At 47.6% G+C, this 23737-nt stretch overlaps 1 protein-coding gene across 1 annotated transcript in view; it reads left to right on the top strand.

Moving 5' to 3' along the window:
- Nucleotides 1-20867, top strand: part of LOC115543285 (cadherin-4) — a 240099-nt gene extending 219232 nt beyond the window's left edge. The window contains exons 11-17 of the mRNA XM_030355708.1: nucleotides 308-564; nucleotides 8514-8656; nucleotides 14010-14249; nucleotides 14908-15144; nucleotides 17240-17379; nucleotides 17914-18078; nucleotides 20576-20867. Of these exons, the coding sequence (XP_030211568.1) occupies nucleotides 308-564; nucleotides 8514-8656; nucleotides 14010-14249; nucleotides 14908-15144; nucleotides 17240-17379; nucleotides 17914-18078; nucleotides 20576-20782 (1389 nt within the window). The 3' untranslated portion in view covers nucleotides 20783-20867. The remainder of the gene's footprint in view (nucleotides 1-307; nucleotides 565-8513; nucleotides 8657-14009; nucleotides 14250-14907; nucleotides 15145-17239; nucleotides 17380-17913; nucleotides 18079-20575) is intronic.
- The last annotated feature ends 2870 nt before the right edge of the window (nucleotides 20868-23737 follow it).

The following is a 23737-nucleotide window of genomic DNA, read 5'->3' as shown; positions in this document are numbered from 1 at the left end:
TTGAAGGGTTTCTGAATTGTTCTCAAAGTGTGAAATTAGAATCGATTCCTGAAGAAGTTCTTCAGATTTGTTTTTCTAGCTTGAGTGAAATAAATGTGTCCTCAACTTAGTACATTCTCCGAGAGTTAGGAGAGGACTGATGTTTGTATTATCGTATCTGGGAGAAAGTTCTCAACGTCGGCTCCATTTTGCTTGTCATCACAAAGATATCTTCCACTCCGCAGCACAACAGACATTTGTGCGGTCCATGCTGTGATCTCCACACACACACACACACACTCTCTCCTACCTCGCCCCCCCCCTGCAGCCCGTGGACTACGAGATGAATCGGGCCTTCATGCTGACGGTGGTGGTCTCCAACCAGGCCCACCTGGCCAGCGGCATCCAGTCCTCCCTGCAGTCCACCGCCGGGGTCACCATCTCCGTCCAGGACATCAACGAGCCCCCCTACTTCCCCACCAACCCCAAGAGCATCCGCTTCGAGGAGGGGGTCCCGGCCGGCACCAGCCTCACCACCTTCTCCGCCACCGACCCGGACCGCCTGCAGATGCAGCAGATCATCAGGTACCCGGGGGTCTCCCAGGCTCTACGCGTGGAGCTATCGGTCTGCAGCCCACCGATGAGCAGGGGACCTTGATCTCCCCCCCCCGTTGCGTACTTCCTTCTTGTGTATAATACCGCAGCACATTCTGCCGCATTAATTCATCAACAAACCCGCGGCGCCTGGAAGTATTGATGTTCTGACGTCAACGGCCGGGGGCCCCAGAACTTAATTAACCAGTTGGAACCTTGAGTTCCCACTCCTCTCCTCGTATTTTAATAACCCCACTCGCAAGCCTGTACCCGTATCTGTCTGCATGTGCGTCAGCTGGAGATGCCCCCGACCCCCCCCCCCCCCCCACCCTCTCGTTGGATGTATTCCACGGTTGTAGTGACGCGGGGTCAGAGGTCAGGGGATGTGTCCATATCTTGGCACAGCCCGTCCCGCACTGGGCTTGTAGTGCCAGGTTTATGAGCCAGTGCAGGACTCTTGACTGAGGGGTTAAGAGGGTTAATAGGGAGTGATACCCTCCGGGATAATCAGAGGTGTGTGTGTGCGTGTGTGTATTCTATAGGTAGCCTGGGAATGTGCGCAAACATACACACATACACATACATGCACACACACACACACGGCCACACACACACGGCCACACACACACACACACACACACTTATATGGAGTGAAGGAGAGAATGAGGAAAAAAATAATAACAGCTGGCCGTCGACCCCAAAGTGCTGAGGCAGCGTTCATTTCACCTGCAGGGTTCTCTCTCGCTCTCTCTCTCTCTCTCTCTCTCTCTCTCTCTCTCTCTCTCTCTCTCTCTCGCTCTCGCTCTCTCTCTCTCTCTCTCTCTCTCTCTCTCTCTCTCTCTCCCTCTCTCTCTCTCTCTCTCTCTCTCTCTCTCTCTCTCTCTCTCTCTCTCTCTCTCTCTCTCTCTCTCTCTCTCTCTCCCCGTGTGTGCTAAAGCCTCTGTGGACGTGCAGCAGAAGCCAACCTTTTAGTGTCCAGCTGGCCCTGGCTCCATCCTGCTGACAGCCTGACCCTCCTTGCGACTGCATTACGCCGCGCTGAAACGCCGCCGCAAATCCCTTTAATCAATCACCCGACGGAAACACTACCCCCAAGAATTCCGCGGCTCGCGTGCAGCGCTGCTGCCGCCGCATGCTAGGCCGTGCTAAGTCCTGCCTTCATCACTCACACAGTGGGGGGTGGGGGGGTCGTGGGGATACTAAAGTGTAGCGGAGAACCAGTCATACATTAAAGTTACAGAGTGGAGTGACAAGTGAGACGAGGCCTGGTCTGGGACTGGAAGATGTGTGGGTGGGTATGGATGACTTTAACACTGCCTAATTTCAAGACCCATATCTAAACAGCACTTTACTCCAGGGAAAAGATCTAAACAAATTTCCCAGCTAATTTCACAGCAAATTAGACTAAATTGGGGGTGCATTATAATTGAAGAAGATGCCAAAGTCACCAGCTGGTGGCTATCTCTCTCTCTCTTTTTTTTCTCTCTCTCTCTTGATCTCTCCCTCTCTATCTCTCCCTCTCTTCCCTCTATCTGTCTCTCTCTGTCTCTCCTTCTCTCTCCTATTCTCTCTGTCTGTCGGTCTCTCTCTCTCCCTCTCTCTCTCTCTCTCTCTCTCTCTCTCTCTCTCTCTCTCTCTCTCTCCTTGCTCTTTCCCTATTCCTCATTTTGCGTAGTTTTGTTTTTTCACTTCATGTCCATTACCATATCTTATAGAAAAGCAAATTCCTTCCAAAGACACACAATATGGTCATGGCTATACACGTTCGAACGCACACTGCATATAATGTTGCACTTGTTTCATGCCTAAAAATATGTTAATGTCTTTGAAAAGAAGATCATCTCTTGCCGCGTATATTGTGCACAAGGTTTTCCCTGTAGTTAGACGTGAGACTGGTGCTTGTTATCGCAATTACCTTAAGGCCACCTGGCCATCAGAGTCTGCCCTTCGGCTGGTGTCTGTGGAAGCGGAGAAGAGGTCTCTTCCTGATCAGTCTGGCCATGGCTGAGCAGAGAAACAACCTCAATGTAAACTACTGCATCGCTTCTTCCACCGTCTTCCACTGAAACTCCCTCCCCCTAGCCCTGATTGGTCCGCAGTCCTTCAGCTCGATGTTCAGCGAGAACCTGAATATCGTTCCTGTTTGGAATCCTCTATGATAACATTATACAGTGTATATTTTTCTAGATGATTGTGGCACAGGTCAGGGGCTTTCAGTATGTAGCCCTGACCAATAAGGTGACATCTTGTTGGGTGCTTTATGCCTTGGAAACTATATTGACTATAGATAGGTTGGAGATGAGTTTGTGTCTAGTGTGCTACAGTGAAGCCCAGTGATAGCAGTAAGGCCGACCTTGCGTTTGGCCTTGTGGGGGTGGAGTGTATTCTATAGGCCATCCCCTGTGGCAGGTCTAATAAGGACTAATGAGATTGAGCGTGCTACTAATAAAGACTAAGAAGATAAAGATCAACCATCAGTAAAGGTTTGTTGATTCAGAGAAGGTGGTTTTCACAACTTTGGCCCGCTTGCCCTAATGCAGTAGACCCAGCCTTTGAATGCACTTTCCTGTGAAGCAATGTGTTTACAATGCCCCGCAAAAAGCCTTGACATGCTTATGTATAGCCCAGGTCAAGCCTTTGACAGGTCTATGAAGGCCAGGTACAAAAGAGTTTTATTCTCGCAAAACTGTTGTAGCCTGGCACCGCCCACCTACCTACTTCCTCTCAATTTTCATTTCACTTCAGTACTAGGTCTGGGTCTGCTTCATATGCATGGGTTCCTTGGAAGGCAGATTTTTGGCGGTCCAAACAGCGAACAGAGGGAGTGGCTGAGAACGATGACGTTAAAGTCAGCTCTCGTTGACGGACATCTTCACGCATGGTGTTTGGTTTGTTTACAGCATGCGTACAACTTGATTCCCGGCGATTGGTTATGGCAGATCCAGAGTGGCACTGGGCAGATCCAATAGTTTTAAACTTCAACAGACACCCGCCTTCAAGTGAGTTAACGTTTGTCAATTGAGTTGGTCCAGACTCTCTGTACAAATGAAATGAAGTACGAGAGTCTGGTAGGACCAGGCTAGGACTACTCTTGGTTGTGTGGAGAATCACGCCTGGACACACATATTGCATTAGACAAGTCTGTAAAAACTGAGTTACCCTCGTGAGATTAGCACTGACTGCTTATGGAGCAGATGAGCCAAACAACTGTCCAAAAGTTCCCTAAGTATCTACAACTTTTTTGATACATGTATTTGCTAAGAGCATCGGGCCCAAAAAGCAGGGCAGATTTGTACTTTTGACTGAGTGTGTATGGGTTAATTTACGATCCCATTCGGAGCTTCTGACAAAGGGCTGTTCGTCTTCTTAAATGGATGGTGAGGACAAGTGAGGAGGAGAGAGGCGGCAGGGGAGAGATTTAGAGAGAGTTGTAAAAGTCAAACGAGAGAGGGAAAAAATGAAGCCAGTTGATGGTGGTGACACGGTGGTGCTGGTGATGGTGGCGGTGGTGGTGGTGGTGGTGCTGGGCTTTTAGGTGTGGCTGTGGTTGTAGCTCATCTGTAGTATCGGGTTTGGACTTGACAGGTGCTCATTGTGGGCTAGTGGGTGTGGAGGAGAGGGCGGGGGGGGGGGGGGGGGGGGGTTTGACTGACAGCGTTGTGGGGGCACGTGTGTATCGGAGGTGTAACATGCAGCTCTTCAGTTCGGGGGGCCGCTTTCGGAGGAGTGATGTTGTTTGCGCTGTACACCGACCAGCGGAGGAAGGGGGCGGGGAGCGAGGGAGGGGCGTGGGAGGTTCTGGCATAAATGATTACCCGGAGCGCCTTGGCCGCACTCCAGACATACATATCTCATCGTCAGGGTCACGGCTTTGAAAAGGACTGGTCACAACCCGCACACCAGTTTGTTCACCGGTATCAACAATCTGGTGAGGAGGATAACCGCGGATCTACCACCAATTCTGTCTGTCTGTCCCGCACCTCACCCTCCTACACAGACTGACAGGCCTGTTCGTCTGTTAGTCTGTGTGGGAGGACCAGGTGCTGAAAGCCACTGGGAGGAAACACCCACACACACACACACACACACACACACACACACACACACACACACACACACACACACACACACACACATACATATAGATACACACACAAACAAGATTGTTTGTTCTTGTTTAAAGAATAAAAAAATAAAAAACTCTGGGGGTAATCAAACAACTACTGTTTATTTTTCCGAACAAAACGGAAAAAAATAGAAATGGCATGACATTTCATTATAAAGTATGCCGTAACAGCTGCCAATTGCCCACAGCCATGTTGTTGGCAGTTGGAATCTTTGAAACAAAACCACTACGTGTGCTCTCCCTTCTCCATGGCATCCTTCCATCATCCATCGCTGCAGTAATCCTGGCGTTTAATGCCATCAAAGAATATATCCTCCAGCAAAATATTTTTGGGTAAAGGACAAAAATCGTGTTTGGAAAAAAATACAAACAAACAAGATTGAGATCTTCATTCTCTTATCAATGTGTGTAGGCTCAAATGGGTGTACGCACCTATGTGTATACGACCAAAAGTGTATATGCCAAATCCAAATGTGTATACATAAAAATGTGTATACGGAAAGATAAGGGGGGGGGATTGTGTCATCAATGTACTGAGAACGGGCTTGGGGTGAGGGTGATAACGCCCTTAATGACAGGCTGTATCACATCTGCATTGAGGCCTGCTCAGTGGACTTAATTAAAGTGGGCCGGCGGAGCAGAGCCTTCCTTTTCGCCTTTTCTGATAAGACGGCTTTCAGCCACTTAATGTGTTCTCATCATACAGAGGACTCTGAGAGCTGAATGGGTCCAGGCACCAGAGAAAGGTGTGGAGATCCTCTTTTTCATTTACAAGTCTCCTCCCTCCGCCCCAGCTTCCTTCGTTTTTAATTTACCATTTTCTCTCTCTCACACTCACACGCTCACACATGCTCACAGTCACACTCACGCGCACACACACATGCTCACACACAAACGCACACACACACATACACACACACACACTTGCATGGCACACACAGTTTCCTGCACTCTGAACAATTTATTCTCTTGGACTCTCATGTCTTCTGTCCCCAAGCACAGAATATTCCGCCCTCTGCTGGTAGGAAAGAGCTTAGCAGTCAATTTCCTCAGCACGCAGCACAAGAGGTATGGAGAGATCATGCTATGGCAACGTTAGCACCCAGTGGAAAGAGCTGAATTACATTCACGTGTATTATGGATCCACATTACAGGTGCTGTAGGTAAGCTGGAGAGTCAAATATCCCCTCCCTTATAAAAATGGGTAAGAAGGATTCCCTGAACCAATCAGGAAACGGATGCCCTGATTGGTCAGAAATGCCCTGGAAGCCGTCTAAAATGTAAACGTCTCTTACTGAGTCAGGCAAAGTCCCCTAACAACAGATATTCTCATGGCGCATTACACTCAAGTAAAGCTGACGGATGGCTATAGTATTTCTTACGCAATACACTCAATAAAAGCTCTAAAATCGTACCCACAGCACCTGGAGAGACATGAATGAAAACATCCAATAACAAGTGTCCCCTGTTACTCTTTCGTTTTACCACCCTCTCGGTCTCTCTGTTGGTTGGTCTCTCTCTCTCTCTCTCTCTCTCTCTCTCTCTCTGTCTCTCTCTCTCTCTCTCTCTCTCTCTCTCTCTCTCTCTCTATCTCTCTCTCTCTCTCTCTCTCCCTTTATCATTTCTTTAACTCACCTCCCCACTGTGGTGGATTGCCGGCCATATTCTCAATTTCACGGCCAGCCAATCAGATGGGTGTGTCGGGTGTGCGCTCCGTAGACCTTGGCTGGTGTCTGGCCATATGACTGTGTTTGTGTGTGTGTGTGTGTGTGTGTGTGTGTGTGTGTGTGTGTGTGTGTGTGTGTGTGTGTGTGTGTGTCTGTGTCTGTCTGTCTGTCTGTCTGTCTGTCTGTCTGTCTGTCTGTCTGTCTGTCTGTCTGTGTGTGTGTGTGTGTGTGTGTGTGTGTGTGCAGGAATGTCGTCCCTCTGATCCCTATACCCCGTGCCGCTGCTCAGCCGCGAGTCCTGCAGCGCACCCCGCTGTTCGAAGACTGGCCTCCTGTGCTGCGGAGGTCCGGGCGGGGGCCGGGAGGGGGCCGGGCGGGGGCCGGGAGGGGCCGGGCGGGGGCCGGGAGGGAGGGGGGATTATATCCTCCCTCCATTTACCAACCCATGCCGTCCCTCTGAGCTATAATTTTCTTGCGGAATCTGTAAAAAAAAAAAATCAATGTGTAAACACACACTCAAACACATAAATAAAGACGTTCACCCACCCACACACACAAACACACACAAACACAAATACACAGTAATAAAGTGATTCACCCACCCAAACACCCACACACATAAATAAAGACATTCCCCCACACACACACACTCACACACACACAAACACAGATACAAATTAATAAAGTGATTCACCCACCCAAACACCCACACACATAAATACAGAGGTTCACCCACACACATAAATACAGAGGTTCACCCACACACACAGACACAAACACACACACGTACACACACTTAAGTATAGACGTTTATCCACAAACGCACAAACACACACACACACAAACACGTGTGTGCTGAACAGCTTGGTTTGAGCCGTCCCGTGACGCATGTGACTGCGGTAAAAGAAAAGCGGTGACACGGGTCAGACCGCTTTCAGCTTAGATGGCCCTAAAAGGTATAGCACAGGCAGACACATGTTGCATTACGGGATTACCTGCATGGGTGTTGGGGGGGGGTTTGGGGGGGGATATGAAATCCCCGGCGTGCAGCGGTGGAATGGCCGATGTCACGCACCCCCGCGGCGGACCGGGCTAACAGTGCAAGGAAATCAAACATCAAGAATGAGATTGAAGCGTGCGTGGCAGCAGGTGTGATGAACTGGGAGTTGCAGCGGGAAGGAGGCACCGTTGAGCAGATAAGGAGCCAAGAAGACAGAAAATGAAATGTATGACTACAAAAGCACAGGCTACTGAGGAGAGGTGTAATGTGATGCCGGGGAGCTGATAGCGTTGAGGCAGTGACACAGGCGGGCAGAGGCAAATGGATCAGAGGGAGATTGGGGTTAACTCCGGGAGTTGATCCCTTCGCCGCCTTTCTCTCTCTATCTCCTTCCTTTTTGTTCCGTCTATCTCCTCCTCTATCTGTGTCCTGCGTTGACGTCTCCCCGCGCTGCTCCCTGCTACGGTGTTGCTATCAGAGGATCCGCCACTCGCTCACACACACACACACACACACACAGGCGCGCGTGCGCCGCTGTACAGTCACTCACTGCACACACACATTCCCACGTAGTCGCAGGTACGCACACAAATAGACACACACTCACACACACCGCTGTACAGTCACTCACTGCACACATAGACGCAGGTCCGCACAACAACACACACACACACAAACACACTGATAGTTATGTGTCCATTTCTGTGATAGTGTTGTGCATCAAACTTTTGGATCTATTCTTGAAGCATGAACCTAGGGACTGTATTTGGAACATTCATGGTCAGTAAGATATCTCTTTTACATTCCCTCTCTCCCTCTCTCTCTCACACACACACACACACACACACATAAACACACACACGTACTTTAACCGCACACCCATACAAGGTTTCAAGTGTTTATCAGAGGAGGTAATTGACTTCAGCGCTTAGAAAATGAGGTGAAATTGACTGTAGGCTGCAGGCACGGAAGGGAAAAGTCAATGAAGAATTAAACTGTTTGAAGGTCAGGCTAGATTTATGAGACTCTTGTGAGCCTCTATAGGTTATGTGCTGGTGGGTGATATGTCAACTGCAAATCTAACAGGAATTGTGAATTATGTGATATGCTAAATGTTTCCTTTATGTTCCTCATTGTTGTTGCTCAGGTACACAAAGCTGAATGACCCCGCGCTGTGGCTGTCCATCAACAGGACCAGTGGTCAGATAGTTACCATAGCAACCCTGGACCGGGAGTCCACCTATGTGAAGAACAACGTGTATGAGGCTACGTTCCTGGCTATAGACAGTGGTGAGTTCTGCTCTTTTCTATCGCGTTAAGGCTTCCTGTAGAATGTCACAGAGTGGATTCTTCTTGTTTTTCTTGCCGCTGTTATTATTTTGTGTTTTCTTCATGGAGGTGTGTATCCTCCCAAATGTGATATCATGCATATTTCATTATACAGCCCAAAGCACACACACCAAATCTACATGGAGCGTTATCACTTTGAAAATAACTGAATACATCTAGGATTGCCCGTGGCCTTAGTTTATGAAGTATAATTTATGAATCGCTGTCACTGTCAAGCTTTGATCTGCAATAATGTCCAATGCGTGCGAGGGGTCTAACCCAGGGCCAGTCATTTAAAACGTATTTCTGTGGAAACAAAATGATTGGTGTAGTTTTCATATGTGGATGGTACCAGACGTGAACAGGGTGCAAAGGATATCATCCAGAGTCTAAGTAAACACTAAGAGCAAGCAAACACTAACACCTTCAACAACAGAGTTCACCACCTCCAAATACAGTACAAATCACAATGGTGTGACGTACTACTAATCTAGCCAATCAGTGATGAATCACATTACTAAGTTCTCAGCAGGGGCAAGGATTTGCCCTGTCAGACGTTTCAGCTTAGTTTTTGTTGGAAAACATTTTGCTGTGATAAAATGCAGTCCGTGTTTATCGTGTGTACATAAATAGATCTATAGTAAATATTCACAGTAAGGATACAGTATTAGAGACGCCCTATGAGTCTCAGTGAATCATTAGCATAATTGGTTTATGTTTGGCCGTAACTTTATACATTAGCATAGCATTCATACCTTTCCGCAGCTTAATTTTTCAAACTTGATGCCGATGTATTGAATAATGTCACTGATTGTTACTTTTAACTGATTCATCAATCTTGTGGTTGGTGTGGCTTTTTCCGCTGACCAAGCAAATATCACACACACACACGCGCGCGCGCAAGCACACAACGCACCCACGCATAAAAAAACACAAACTTAGAGGACACGCTCTCCTCTCCTTCATCATTTTTCATCTTTATCTTTCAGTTTGGATTCGAAAACGCCATACTCAGCTAAACATACAATGTTTTTCCCCATGGTTTAAAATAAGTTCAATGTTGCTAAAGAACAAATAGATTGGCAACTTTTCAGAAGCTTTGGGTATTTTCTTGGTCATCATCTGTTCATTTCTGATTAAGGTATTCCGCTTTGGGCATAGTCTCTCTAAAACCGTGATGCATTAAATTATTTTCTCCCCTCCCTTTCTGCTCATCTTCTGCTCATCTTCTTCTCCTCTCCTCTCCTCTCCTCCCTTCTCTTCTCTTCCCTTCTCCCCTCTTTTCTTAGCTTCTTCTCTCCTAATATTTCCTCCAATCTTCTCCCATCCTCTCCTTTGCTCTCCTCTCTTTCCCTGCTCTTCTTATCTCCTCTCTATCCCTCCTTCCCCTCCTACTCCTCTCGAGACAACTGAAGGTATTCCGCTTTGGGAATGTTCTCCGAGACAACTGAAGAAGGCGGGCACCAGCCTAATCGCGGCAAACAAACACACTATTTATTTCTCAAGTGGGTAAAGATGCAGGGAGTGCTGCCCTTCCCCAAGTTACCACATTAGTGACGCACAGCGTACCCAGAGGAGTGTCCACCTTAAGTTAAGGAGTTAAGGCCTTGAGTTAGGCTCTTTGAAAGGGGCTTTTTTTTTTTCATAGTTGCCTAATCACATGGGTGTTTATCATTGGGTTTGCGTTTTACCACGTGCTTAAAATGATGCGAAGTACAGTGCAAACCCAGAATAGGCGACCGTAATGCATTGCTTAATGTGGTATTTTCCTGAAGAAAACCTGTCGAGCCGGGTGGCCAACAGAGTTAACGCACCGCCGGAGTAAAAGTGAACCTCGCATCTCTCTCCTCACCCAAGGCTTTTGTTCTCCCCAGCCTTTAACTCATAATCCATTATCCTTCTGAATAACCTGGCTCCCATGTCAGAACGTCCTGACCAGAAGACATCCTTTGAACACTGTTCAAAGGATGTGTTGAGAATAGTATTCACAGGAAAAACAACCCTGTGAATACTATTCACAGGATGTTTTACCGGTCAGGACTTCAGGTGCACCTTAGTATCTATTCAATAAATAGGTACTCTGGTGCATTTGGAAAGCAAGTGAGGAGGATGGAGATTGCCACATTGTGAGCTTCTGCTAGTAATGCGTCTCTCATGTTCCAGTGGGCTGTTAGTCGACTGAGCTCTCGGGAAACCACTCAAATACTTAAATGTGGCCGATTTTAGCAGAGATGTGTCACCAGAAGTTGAATAAGGATGTTGAATGCACATTGGTATGTGTCCGTGCGTGCCTGCCTGCTTGTTTTCTTGTGTGTGTGTCTGTGTGTTTGTGTGTGTGTGTGTGTGCATGCTTGTTTTCTTTTGTGTGTGTGTGTGTGTGTGTGTGTGTGTGTGTGTGTGTGTGTGTGTGTGTGTGTGTGTGTGTGTGTGTGTGTGTGTGTGTGTGTGTGTGTGTGTGTGTGTGTGTGTGTGTTTGTCTGTGTAGGTGTAGGTGTATGTGTAGGTGTATGTGTGTGTATCCTGGTGTGTGTAATCATTGTGTATCCATTGGACTATGTGGGAGTTATGGAGTGTCAGCCATGAAAATGTGAGAGGGATTACAGTGTGACGTGCCATGGTGTTGAGACACAGAGTGGAGAGAGATATGGGATGGGGCGAGATAGAGAGAGAGAGCGAGAGAGAGCGAGAGAGAGCGAGCGAGCGAGCGATGGGAACAGGGGGCCAGAAGGACGAAGCGGTGGGGAGATGTAAACTCATATTTCATTCCATTTTATTCTTTTTTTATGTTTTTTGGGTAAAGCCGTATCTGTCGGCCTTTGACCCATACGACACAACGTTTTCCGATCTATTGTTTCTCCACCTTCTTCAAAGGACATACGGTAAGCCTACTGCAAGGCCGTTTTACTCATGCTGCAAAATCTCTGTACCCACATCAAAAAAAAATTTGGGAGGGAAGTTAATACAAATCCTTTTGAAGAATTTACACAAACATAATTATTTATTTAGCTGGATGAAGACCCACATAATTCTCCTATCAGCAGCGGCAGGCTGCTTCCAAATGTCCCCTATAAATGGTGGGGATTAACGAACCAAGTGAACAGGGAAGCCCTTTAGTGTGTTTGCATTTATGTGTGTGTCTGTGCCTGTGTGGGCATGTCTTCCACTATGGGCTGATAAAGGCATCTACTACTCAGCGTTACTTATATGTGTATATCTTAATACATGGCAGGTATTTTTATTCAGCCCCTCTGTTGTGTCCAATTTAAAGCTTACCAATCTAATACATTTTAGAATAACATTGCCAGAGTACCACCCCCATCTTTTATCTCAACCTCCCCTCCCCCCTCTCTCTCTCTCTCTCTCTCTCTCTCTCTCTCTCTCTCTCTCTCTCTCCCCCTCTCTCTCTCTCTCTCTCTCTCTCTCTCTCTCTCTCTCTCTCTCTCTCTCTCTCTCTCTCTCTCTCTCTCTCTCTCTCTGTCTCTCTCTCTCTCTCTCTCTCTCTCTCTCTCTCTCTCTCTCTTTCTCTCTCTCTCTCTCTCTCTCTCTCTCTCTCTCTCTCTCTCTCTCTCTCTCTCTCTCTCTCTCTCTCCATCACCCTCTCCCTTGCCTTCCTTCTCTCCTTTCTCTTTGTCAAATGTCTTGCTTCACTGCCAGGTTTAATTGGCAGATCTGTCGGCTTTGCATAAATCGCTGTACACTACGTAGGCCTTATCCCCACCAAGAGCTAGGTTCCTGGGGCAGGAGTCCTCCAACTATTGGCTTAGTCAGTGGGGCGTGGCAGGGAAATGGGTCCTAATTGGACGCCGCCAGAATGTCTTGGTCGTTGACACACGCTTTGATAAACAGCTCAGCCTGCTGAGGGACTCACTCCTCTCTCATTGCCATTTATGTACTTTGGATTTTTCCTTTTGTGAGTGAGACCCACACACACACGTACACACACACACACACACACAGCTTTTAATATTTTGGAGAATGTTTGGATCTTTGGGTATGTTTGTGTGAGCGAATACGCAATAGAATGAAACACTACGTTGGGCTGATTATAGTACATTGATGCAGCAATCACAAAGGCGGTAGTGCGGACAGATGGGGTTTCACTCACTATAATACACTCAGATTACAATTTGTGTTTGGGTTTGTTTCATGATGTAACAGTTGCTTTGTGTGTGTGTGTGTTTGTGTGTGTGTGTGTGTGTGTGTGTGTGCACGTGCGTGCGTGTGTACTCATGTGTGCATGCGTGTGTGTTTGCGTGTGTGTGTGTCTGTGTCGGTGTGTGTGTGCATGTGTTTGTGCGTGTGCACTCGTCTATTAGTGCATGGACACACTCACACAGATGCGCAGGTATAAATGTGCATCTCACACTGTGTAAATACAGAGTGACAGAGTGTGAGTGTTGTGTTGGTGTGCGATGGGCAGGGAGGTCGTGCACAACACAGCTGTCAGAAGCCGTTCCGTCAGCAGTGCATAAAGGTGTTGCAGGCGCGCAGCTCTCCTTCAGAAAAACCTTTTCATCAACCGAGAGAATGTCAACTCTTGACCTCACAGCGGGGGTCCTCGCTCACTCAGGGGCCCATGCTGCATTCAGCTCGTTGCCTCGTCCTCACCTCTCATCCCTCTATGACTGGCCTTTCCCTTTGTCTCTGTCCAACTCTGCCCCCATCTCCACTCCTATCAATTATCCCCATTGGTCTCCCTATCTATTTTTTAGCAAGAAAGCCTGTATGTACACACACACACACACACACAAACACACATACAAACACACACACACACACACACCACACTTATGGTGCAAGAACGAACGCTCTCTCCACCCTGCTCATAACAACCCAACTCACATATACACACACACACACACACACACACACCACACTTATGGTGCAAGAACGAACGCTTTCTCCACCCTGCTCATAACAACCCAACTCACACACACTCTCAGGCTATACCTGCTCGTGGCCACACAACAAACGCCCCCCCCCCCCCACACATACACACACACACACACACACACACACACACACACACACACACACACACACACACACACACACACACACACACACACACACATTGTCACAACATCTCCCTGCTCGCACCACCCATCCACCCCCCCACACACACACACACACACACACACACACACACACACAAACATCCGCACAGACTTACCTTCCTCTCTCCCCAACTCCCGTCCAGACTCCTTAGCCAAACACACAGACTAACCTCTCTCCCCTCACCCACCTCGAGGTTCTCCCGCGGCCAAACACACACACTAACCTCTAAGTCTCTCCACCCCTTCCGGCCCTCCAGGTTCTCCCCCGGCCAGCGCCACCGGCACCCTGCAGATCTACCTCAACGACATCAACGACAACCCGCCGGCGCTGGTGCCACGCGAGGCCCAGCTGTGCGAGCGCGTCAACAGGAACACCAACGGCGTCAACATCACGGCGGCCGACGCCGACACGGACCCCAACGCCGGGCCCTTTGTGTTCGAGCTGCCCAACTACCCGCCAAGCATCCGACGCAACTGGACCATCTCTCGCATCAGCGGTGAGGAAGAGGGGTCACGGCGGGGGAGGAGGAGACCTGTAGCAGCGGATGGAATGCGTTGTGTTATGTTGTGTCCTTGTCCTGCACTGTACGACATCTAACCCTAACTGCTCCCGACGAGCTGGCTGTCGCCTTTCATGGTTTACACCGCCGTCGGGGTGTGAATGTGTGCATGAATGGGTGAATATTTGCGCTTTGAGTGGCCACTGGTTAGAAAAGCGCAATATAAATGCAAGCCATTTACCTTTTACATTGTGTTTACCTCCATCCACCTCCGTCATTCAGGAAATTTGTATGCTTTTGTTCATGTTTTGATATATAGTGAAAATGATGATAATATTTTGACATTAGGTAAATGTTTGAAGTAGTCAAGGTAAAAGCATTCGTATTATTATTCAGTTGTTCATTATTTATGGATAATTATTTGTAATTTGTATTAGTTATTATCATTCATTATTATTTATTCATGTTTTCGTTATGGAAATGTTGCTCTGAACAGTTGTTTGACTTGAAATCCCTCCCTCCCCCTCTCCCCCTCTCCCCCTCTCCCCCTCTCCGTCTCTCTCTCTCTCTCTCTCTCTCTCTCTCTCTCTCTCTCTCTCTCTCTCTCTCTCTCTCTCTCTCTCTCTCACCCTCTCTCTTTCCCTCCCTCTCACAGGCGACTATGCCCGCCTGGGCCTGCGCTACCAGGTGTACCTGGAGTCGGGCGTGTATGAGGTCCCCATCGTGGTGTCTGATTCGGGGAACCCTCCGTTGTCCAACCGCTCCGTCATCAAGGTGAAGGTGTGTCCATGCGACCGCAACGGAGACTGCACCACGCTGGGGGCCGTGGCGGCCGCGGGCCTGGGCACCGGCGCCATCATCTCCATCCTGGTCTGCATCATCATCCTGCTGTGTGAGTACCGGGGGGGCGCTGGTTGGTGTCTTGATGTGGTGGTCTCTGACTCCGACGCTGCAAGCACTTAAGCCTTGTCAGACCATCTGGATATTCATTTCATGTGATCAGCAGTGAATCAGTCTGGCCTTGGCTGGGCGGCGATTGATTGTCAAATATTGCCACAGCCTTTGTGGGTTAAAAAAGTTCAGCCAATCAAAGCGGCGCTTCAGTCACACGAGAAAACATATTGTAATCTGAGAAAATTATTCTGTGCCGATTTCTGTTTCATCTTTTAAAATCATTATTTCGTCTTTGTCAAATAAAAACAGTTTCGATTGCGACACTTTCCTGTGCTTGCCGCCGTCGTTTATTTCTATTTGACAGACTGCAGCATTCCTTTTACTTGGGGAACAGAAATCCGAGCAATGAGTGGTACCGTTTAAAACGTTTAGAAAAGGCTTTCAAAGGGATCGAGGTCAGACTGATCTGCAGAGAGAAACGAAAAGTGAACTTGTAAGATAAGGATGGTCTCACTAAGAAAGGGTTGTGGTGTCAGAAAGCATTTTCCAGTCCTGCATGATGGCATCCTTGAGCTACATGTCCCTTGACCCCTCTTACTTGCTCCTGACAAAAGTGTACTGCAGATTTGAATAAAAGCGAAATGACTGTTGGGTTCCCACAAACTAAAGTAAAGTTAAGGTGTCTTTCAATGGAAATGACCAAAAAAGCATTGATGAAACACTGAAGGACTCATCAAGGAGACAGCAATGAGCCTAATGGGTTCCTAAAAGTTTCCATGGTGATGCCACATAGACAGTTTAGCAAAAGGATAGAAATTATGATGCAAAATCCCAAACCACGACTCTGTATAATCCCACCCAACTGTGAATGCTCGGCAAATATTAGAACTGGAATCCGTAGCTCAAGTCAAACCAAAAAGATAATGTACTAACCAGGTGACTCACCAAACCCACACACAGGAATGGAGAGGAGGAAAACCAAACGTTAAAATGTCTACTCTAATCATAACAATAACTAAATAGCTAAATGGGTTAAAGGGAAGAATAGTCTGTTCACACACACCCACCTCTCCTTTGACCCTCCCTCTATCTCTCTACGGTATTTTTTGCCGCTACTTTCCAGCACATACATAAATGTGTAGATAAATCTAACATATGTTTCTCACACATCGGGCCTATCCAAGAGGCCGTTGCTCTCTGTGATGGTCCTAACTCCCTGCAGCGCAGTATGAAGAGAGGATCATGAAACATTCACCAGAAATACATAAACATGTGCATTGCATTTTATATCATGGATGTAGTCCTTGGCTGATGGTTTCACACCAAGTTCTCTCTTGGTTTCCTATAAGGGAAAAGTGATGATCTAGATCTTGGAATGCATTATTCAGCTGGGCGAATCTTGAAAACGATTACGATTTTATGGACAGATAGACACAAATAGATGCTCTCAGTTTCCCTTGCGCATGTGTCATTAAACCACTGATATTTTCAGTATAGATTCCCAAAGGGGCATTCTTGAAACGTCCCTATTTTATTTAAAACATGTGCGTAAGCTTTTCTTTCATCCAATTCCTAAATCAATAGCATGATATATAGTGAGTTATGAAACTATGAGATACTGACTTCCAAAGTAGTGTAAATTCTCTAGGTCGGCCATGTTGTTAATGTCAAAGGACAGAAGAAGCTGCTTGAATTTCTTCAGATTCTAGCTAATATTTTCGACCCATTTCTTCATTTGAAGTCCATGAAATGCTTAACATGTTGACTCCTCCATCACCCAATGCTGCCCCTCCCATGCCAATGTTGATCCCTCCCACATGCACACTGGCTCCTCCCACAGCCACTCCCTCCCCTCCCCACATTGTACCAAATCTGTGATATTTGACCCACAACAAGGTGGTGCCAATGGCTTAAAAAGCGGCTGTTAAAATCAAAACAGAATTTGTAGCCCTTAAGGATTCCAGCGGCACAGACAGAATAACACACAGTGAAGCCTGAATGGCGTCCACGAGACCCGGGCGTGGGCTCTGTGCGGGGGTCGCGGTGAGGTCCCGCGTAGTGACGGGCGCGTTGTGTTGTGTGTGGCGTGGCAGGCATGGTGCTGCTGTTCGTGGTGTGGATGAAGCGCAGAGAGCGGGAGAGGCAGACCAAGCAGCTGCTCATCGACCCCGAGGACGACGTCAGGGACAACATCCTGAAGTACGACGAGGAGGGCGGGGGGGAGGAGGACCAGGTGAGACCCCTGCACACACGCACAAACACATGCCAACGCGTAAACACTGCACATGCACACACACACATCTATACATACACGAAACCCATAAACACTGTAAATACACATGCATGTACAGTAAAATACACAAACACAAACACACACACACACATTCAAACTACACACACACACACACAAACAAATATAAACATGCATACAGTACACTAAATATACACACTCATAAATAAACATGTATGTACCATACACACTACATACACACAAACAAACACACACACACAAAACATACCTTTCACATACACATGACACAGACAGGCTGCCTACCTGTGCCGCGGTTACATCCCTCTCTCTCTCTCTCTCTCTCTCTCTCTCTCTCTCTCTCTCTCTCTCCCTCTCCCTCTCCCTCTCTCTCTCTCTCTCTGTCTCTCTCTCTCTCTCCCTCTCTCTCTCTCTCTCTCTCTCCCTCTCTCTCTCTCTCTCTCTCTCTCTCTCTCTCTCTCTCTCTCTCTCTCTCTCTCTCTCTCTCTCCGACTCCAGGACTATGACCTCAGCCAGCTGCAGCAACCCGACTCCCTGGAGCACATCATCAGCAAGCCCCCGGGGGTCCGCCGGGTGGACGAACGCCCCATCGTCCCCGAGTCCCAGTACCCCATCCGGCACGTCCTGCCCCACCCTGGAGACATCGGGGACTTCATCCATGAGGTACGCCCACAAACAAACACCAGCCACACAAACATACACACACCCCCAGAGCGGAGCGGTCCTCTGAGATGATTGTCTTGTCATCGTCCTGATGGGATTCCCGCCTCTGTGGAGCTCCATGAATGGTACCTTTTGTTTGAAGGGGGATGTATAAATAAACTTGCCTTCCAGAGAACAAGGGCGTGTCCGCAAGACACTGGCTTACGACTTGCTTATGCAAGCAATATTAGGATTTCTTTCTTTTTATTATTTTTCGCAGAGTCAAGCTTCATGAACACAATTCAGGAGCCACTGCACTAAAGCCACTCAGGAATATATAAATATATAAGAGTGAAATCTGAAGTCCTTCAGCTTTTGGAATGCAGTCCCATGTTGAGTTGTTTGCTCAATCCTTGAAGAGGTGAACTCGCCTTGATGTGATGTCTGGACCACAGCAGGGGAAAGGCTGGTCCATGTTGTTGCAGCAGTGTGAAAACACTCCTGTCTGGGCTTTCGGTGTCGGGCCTGGGGAGTGACAAGGCAGATCTCGATGGTAACCTCCCAGTGGTTCCAGCTCGAACATGAGCTGAGGGTAGCGGTGCTTTCAAGTCTGCTGGACGGTTGGGAGGGTGCATCTTGAAAAGGATGGTTGTTGCAGCAACTGTTCTGTGTTATGGCTCAGCTTGGTGAGAGCATACCCCTTTAGGGCACAGTCCTCATTCACCCCAGTGCTCTTCAGTGCCTTTTTCTGGATGACTTCCAGCTGCCTAAGAGTGGTTTGAGGAGCATTTATTCCAGCAAGGCAGGAGTACTCCATGATGCTCCTGACCTGGGTTTTGTAAACGTTGACTCTGCCTCTACGATCAAGCTTGCTGGCCACCTTCTGCAATGCTCAGATACGTAGTATCGTAGTATACGTTGTCCAGGTCTGCAGGTATTAGACTGTTTTCAGAGGAGTACTCTGTTAATACTAATGTCTTAGTACCTCCATCTGCTCACTGAGCTTGATTGAAGTGTTCCCAGAGAAGTGAGCTGATGGATTTCTCTTTGTGGACAGGATCATTGCCTTACACTTGCTGGGCTCTTGGGTGAAATCCAAGCATCAGCTTGGATTTTATCATCTGTTATGAGTATGAAGAAGGCGGAATCCCCCACATAGAGAAATTTGTTATTCCCCTTAAACACAAGATCATCTATGAAATTGTAGAATAATGATGGCTCTGTGATAAAGTGACATGGAACGGTACTTTGATGGTTTTGAGTTTGAGTCCCTCTTGTGGATCGGGGTCACTCTGGCAGTCTTCCATGTTTTTGTACCCATTCTACCAAGGGAACCCGGGAACAAAGCCACCCAGATCCATCGTAGCCATCTGTCATTGGAGTCTTCCTTTGTTGCCGTCTTGCCCCCTATCCTTTTTGCATTCCATTGATCTCCTCGTTAATGATATTAAACATGATCGAATGCTACTCAATTCGGTATGCAGGTAGACACAACAGGCAAGTTCAATTGAACCTGACAGCTGCTGTGCCATGTATGCTTGTACTACACACACACACGCACGCACACACAAACACACACCCTCACACATGCAGTTATACGTAGATATGCGCACACATGCAACGCATACACACACACTCAGACAGGTACGCACAGGTACACACTCTGCAATGTTGGCACATTCATGCGAGGAAATGCTGATTGACAGAATCATGAAAACACGTTCACACTCGAGAAGTGATGGCAGCTGTTCAGCTTTGATCCGTCTATCCCCGATTTCCACTCTCCCACTCTCTTTACATTTTTTTCTCTCTCTCTTTCTCCCTCGCTCTCTCTCTCTACCCTTCTCTCTTACAACAACCAACAAGCACATGGTTCTCCTGGCACCTATCTTACCCCTGGAGGCTGAGCCATGTCGGACTTCCTATCTCCCACGGTGGAGAGAGGGAGAGGATGTAGTGGTCCAACCTCGTTTATCCTTCAAACTAAGGGTTTTCTATACCAAGAGGGGGAGTGTTGGCGATGGAGGGAAATGTTGAGCCTGGTGTGTTCATCCACCGGAATAACAATGCAATCATCCATGGCTGAGAGAAAATGACAGGAAACGCCTGGTGAACACTCGACTTGAAGCAGTGCAGCGCAAAATATTCCCACAAAAAATGTAAAATGTCGGGTAGAGCGCGTACCATATAGGCTCAGTCCGGATCGCAGAGACCCGGGTTCGAATCAAGCCCGTTCTCCTTTGCTGCATGTCTTCCCCTCTGTCTCACATTTCTTCCTCTCTATCTCACTCTATATTAAAGTACAAAAAAAGGAAATCAAAATGTATCTAAAAAATTATCAAATGTCAATTTTTTCGAGCGTTATATCCATGCGCTTTTATTTTCTTAAATCCATCTCTCTTCCAAATTCTGCTGTGTAACCGCCAACCTCAGCTCAAGATTACCATTACTATTATGCCCATGCATGTTAACCAATAATAACGCAGTATAACCCCCCCCCCCCCCCCCCCGGCTGCAGGGTCTGCGGGCGGCGGACAACGACCCCACGGCGCCCCCCTACGACTCCCTGCTGGTGTTCGACTACGAGGGCAGCGGCTCCACGGCGGGCTCCGTCAGCTCCCTCAACTCCTCCAGCTCCGGGGACCAGGACTACGACTACCTCAACGACTGGGGCCCGCGCTTCAAGAAGCTGGCCGACATGTACGGCGGAGGGGACGAGGATTAAAACAAAACACAAACGCAAAAGACGAAACGGCAACGGAATTGAACAACCGCGCTCGAGTGTGCACTTCGACGTCGAGAAGGGGGTGGGGTCGAGGGAGGGAGGGAGGGGGGATGGAGGGGGGGGGAAGAAAAGAACGTGTGCAAAGAAACACACACACACAAAGAAACACAGACGCGGGCACTCACATCACGCATTACCACTCCACATACTTGTTTCATAGTCGCTGGGCTGCCACGCTCCTCCTGTCCCGACTGAGACGAGGTCCGAACGAGGCTCTTTGATGAACACAACGCAACCACGCCGACGGATTGACTTGATCCCCGACCAATCACATTTGGCCCGTGGATGTCCGTTTGTTTTCTGGTGAGGCTCCGCCCTCCAAACTGTCCTTAGGCTTAAACTGAGACTCTAAACTCCTTGGTATGCATCTGGTCTGGTTCAAACTGTTGTTTGAACCAGACCATTGGTTCAAACAATATTATTTTTTGACTCATTGATGTATGTTACAGGTTCATAACTTTATCAGATTTTTTCAGTAGGTTTTGCCTTTTTTTGTTTGTATGCACCTTTACTCGTCTTTCCCCATGTAGGCCTACCTTGTGAGAGTTCACCTGTAACGCGCTGGTTGATCTCCGCCATGACGGGGGGTTTGGTCCACTGCTTTGCCTCACTGCCCGTTAGGGGGGGTTGGACGGAGATGGGGGCAAAGTAAACACAGAACAAATGTAAATGTCCCTTCCCACACGGAAGGCGTGGATTATTCTGTGGGTAAGCTGGAGGTCCTGAGAAGAGAAGCACTGGTGTGTACGAAGTGCCTTCAGTGGTGCGCATCTGGTAGACTCTCCGCCGTCTCAGGATTGTCACTTGATCCCTGACCCTTTAACGCAGACCTATCCATCTCATCGGGATGAACCCCATGCAGGGCGAGCTGTACAAACAAGGGGAGGGTTGGGGTTAGCGTACTATTCGACAGACATCGTTGGCGTAAAAGGGGGCTTTATGTTGACGTTGAAGTGTGTGAAGACAATATATGTTTTGCTAACACATTATCAGTGTTCCTGTCTTAGTTCCTTAGTTCACAGCAAACTCCTAGTAATTGAGGATCCCGAAATCACAAAATGAAAGATGTATGTTCTTTTCGTCTCTCATTGCAACTGGGATTGTTGGGGCTGCGGTCACCAGCTAGCCTGGTCCTATCTCGTACTTCATTTCATTTGCACAGAGAGTCTGGACCTAGGCCTACTCAATTGACAACGTTAACTCACTTAAAGGCGGGTGACCCACTAACATACCGCAGACCCAGACGTAGTACAGAAGGGAAATTCTAATTGAGCGGAAGTACTTAGGCGGGCGGAGCCAGGCTAGTCACCAGCCACGGTTGTCGCCATTGTCACAGAATTGTAAAGGAATCACCAGTTTTCCTCTATAACAATCACATATACAGTTTGTTTAACAGGAGTTTATTCCTTGATGTAGCTGTGGAAGGCTTATTTCCTCAACCGTAATCAAAACAATATCAACTATCCTTCATGTTCATTTTTACAAAGGATTTTTTTTATACGTTTCCATTCTCTAAAACTGTGAGATCAGAGCATCAATTTAGCAGCTCCAGAATCTGCCCCCCAGGCAACGTCTTCATTAATGTTGGACTACAATTACTAAGATGTATTAAAAGTCTGTGCAAGGAGCCTCTGTTTTGAAGAAAAGGTAGTGATGGGCACTCTATCAAAAAAAAGATGCATAACTTAAGCTTCAGATAACACTTGTGATAAGGGTTGACAGTTTAACACTACCACTTTTTTTTTATCAGATGTTTTATCTCCACTTCAATTAACATTGTTGGACCAAACCAAACGCTTTTCCGTTGCGGTTAAATGGTTCCACTTTGTAAAATCTATTTTTTTTAACAAGCGAGGCAATGGTGAGAATATATCATACCAGAAGTATTCAGTGCTTAATGCTAAATGTTTTCCCTTCACATCTCTCGCTGCCATTTCTATTTTTGGGAGAGCGCTTTCTATCATTAAATCTCTTCTAGCGTCAGCGCTGGGAATTCTGGCCATCTATCTCTCGCTGCTCTCTCCTGGTGGATTATATTGGGATTGGCCAGAGTTGTGTGTTTAATCCACTTTTAATTAAAGGAGATGATGAATCCCTAAAGGTAAACTCTTTGAAGAGTGAGATCCGACCAGCCTCGCATTTCATAAAATGGAGCAGGCTACTCCGCTTCTCCTCTCTCTCTCTCTCTCTCTCTCTCTCTCTCTCTCTCTCTCTCTCTCTCTTTCTCTCTCTCTCATTTCATCTACAACTCAACAAGGAAGCACTCACATTGTACTGAATTGAAGAAAAAGAGTGTCGGCGGGGAGGCGGGTATATGGCCTTCGACAAGCGAATGATGAAACGGTTTGATTTTCATTGTGAACAAACTAAAAATACAGGGGAGAACAAAAATCGGATTGTTAACAGAGAGTTGCCAAGTCTATGTTGCGTTGTGAATATAGTTTACAGCGCAGGTTGTCGAAGCGGTGAGGACAGAACAGAGCAGGACGTGGAGCGGTATCCGCAAGGAAGCAGGCTGCTGGTGGATAACACCTCTTCTCTCTCCGTGCTCCCGCACTACGGTGTGGCTTTGCAGAAGAGAATCTTAGGGAAAACAAATACAGCACTCACAGACGGCCCATCCTACCTATTTCAGATGTTGTGGTTGATTTTGTTTTCGATAATGTGCTCGTCGTTATGCCAATGTTCTGTACGTGTTGCTGGTTGTGGATTCACATTTTATGGCTTTAATTCGTTCTGTTTCGTTTCATTCAATGCAGCCTTTCTTGACAAAATAATAGAGCCATGGGGTTCAGGAAGAACCGCGGTGTTCCTACATGAGCTTACAGCCATACTTCCCATGTGGTCGGTGTTCACGGTCTGCTTTTATAGTCCAAGGGAAAGGTCGCAGTCTCA

The sequence above is a fragment of the Gadus morhua genome, chromosome 1 (assembly GCF_902167405.1).
Source record: "Gadus morhua chromosome 1, gadMor3.0, whole genome shotgun sequence".
Classification (NCBI taxonomy): domain Eukaryota; kingdom Metazoa; phylum Chordata; class Actinopteri; order Gadiformes; family Gadidae; genus Gadus; species Gadus morhua.
The sequence above is the reverse complement of the archived record's forward strand: the minus strand, read 5'-3'. Positions and strand labels throughout refer to the sequence as shown.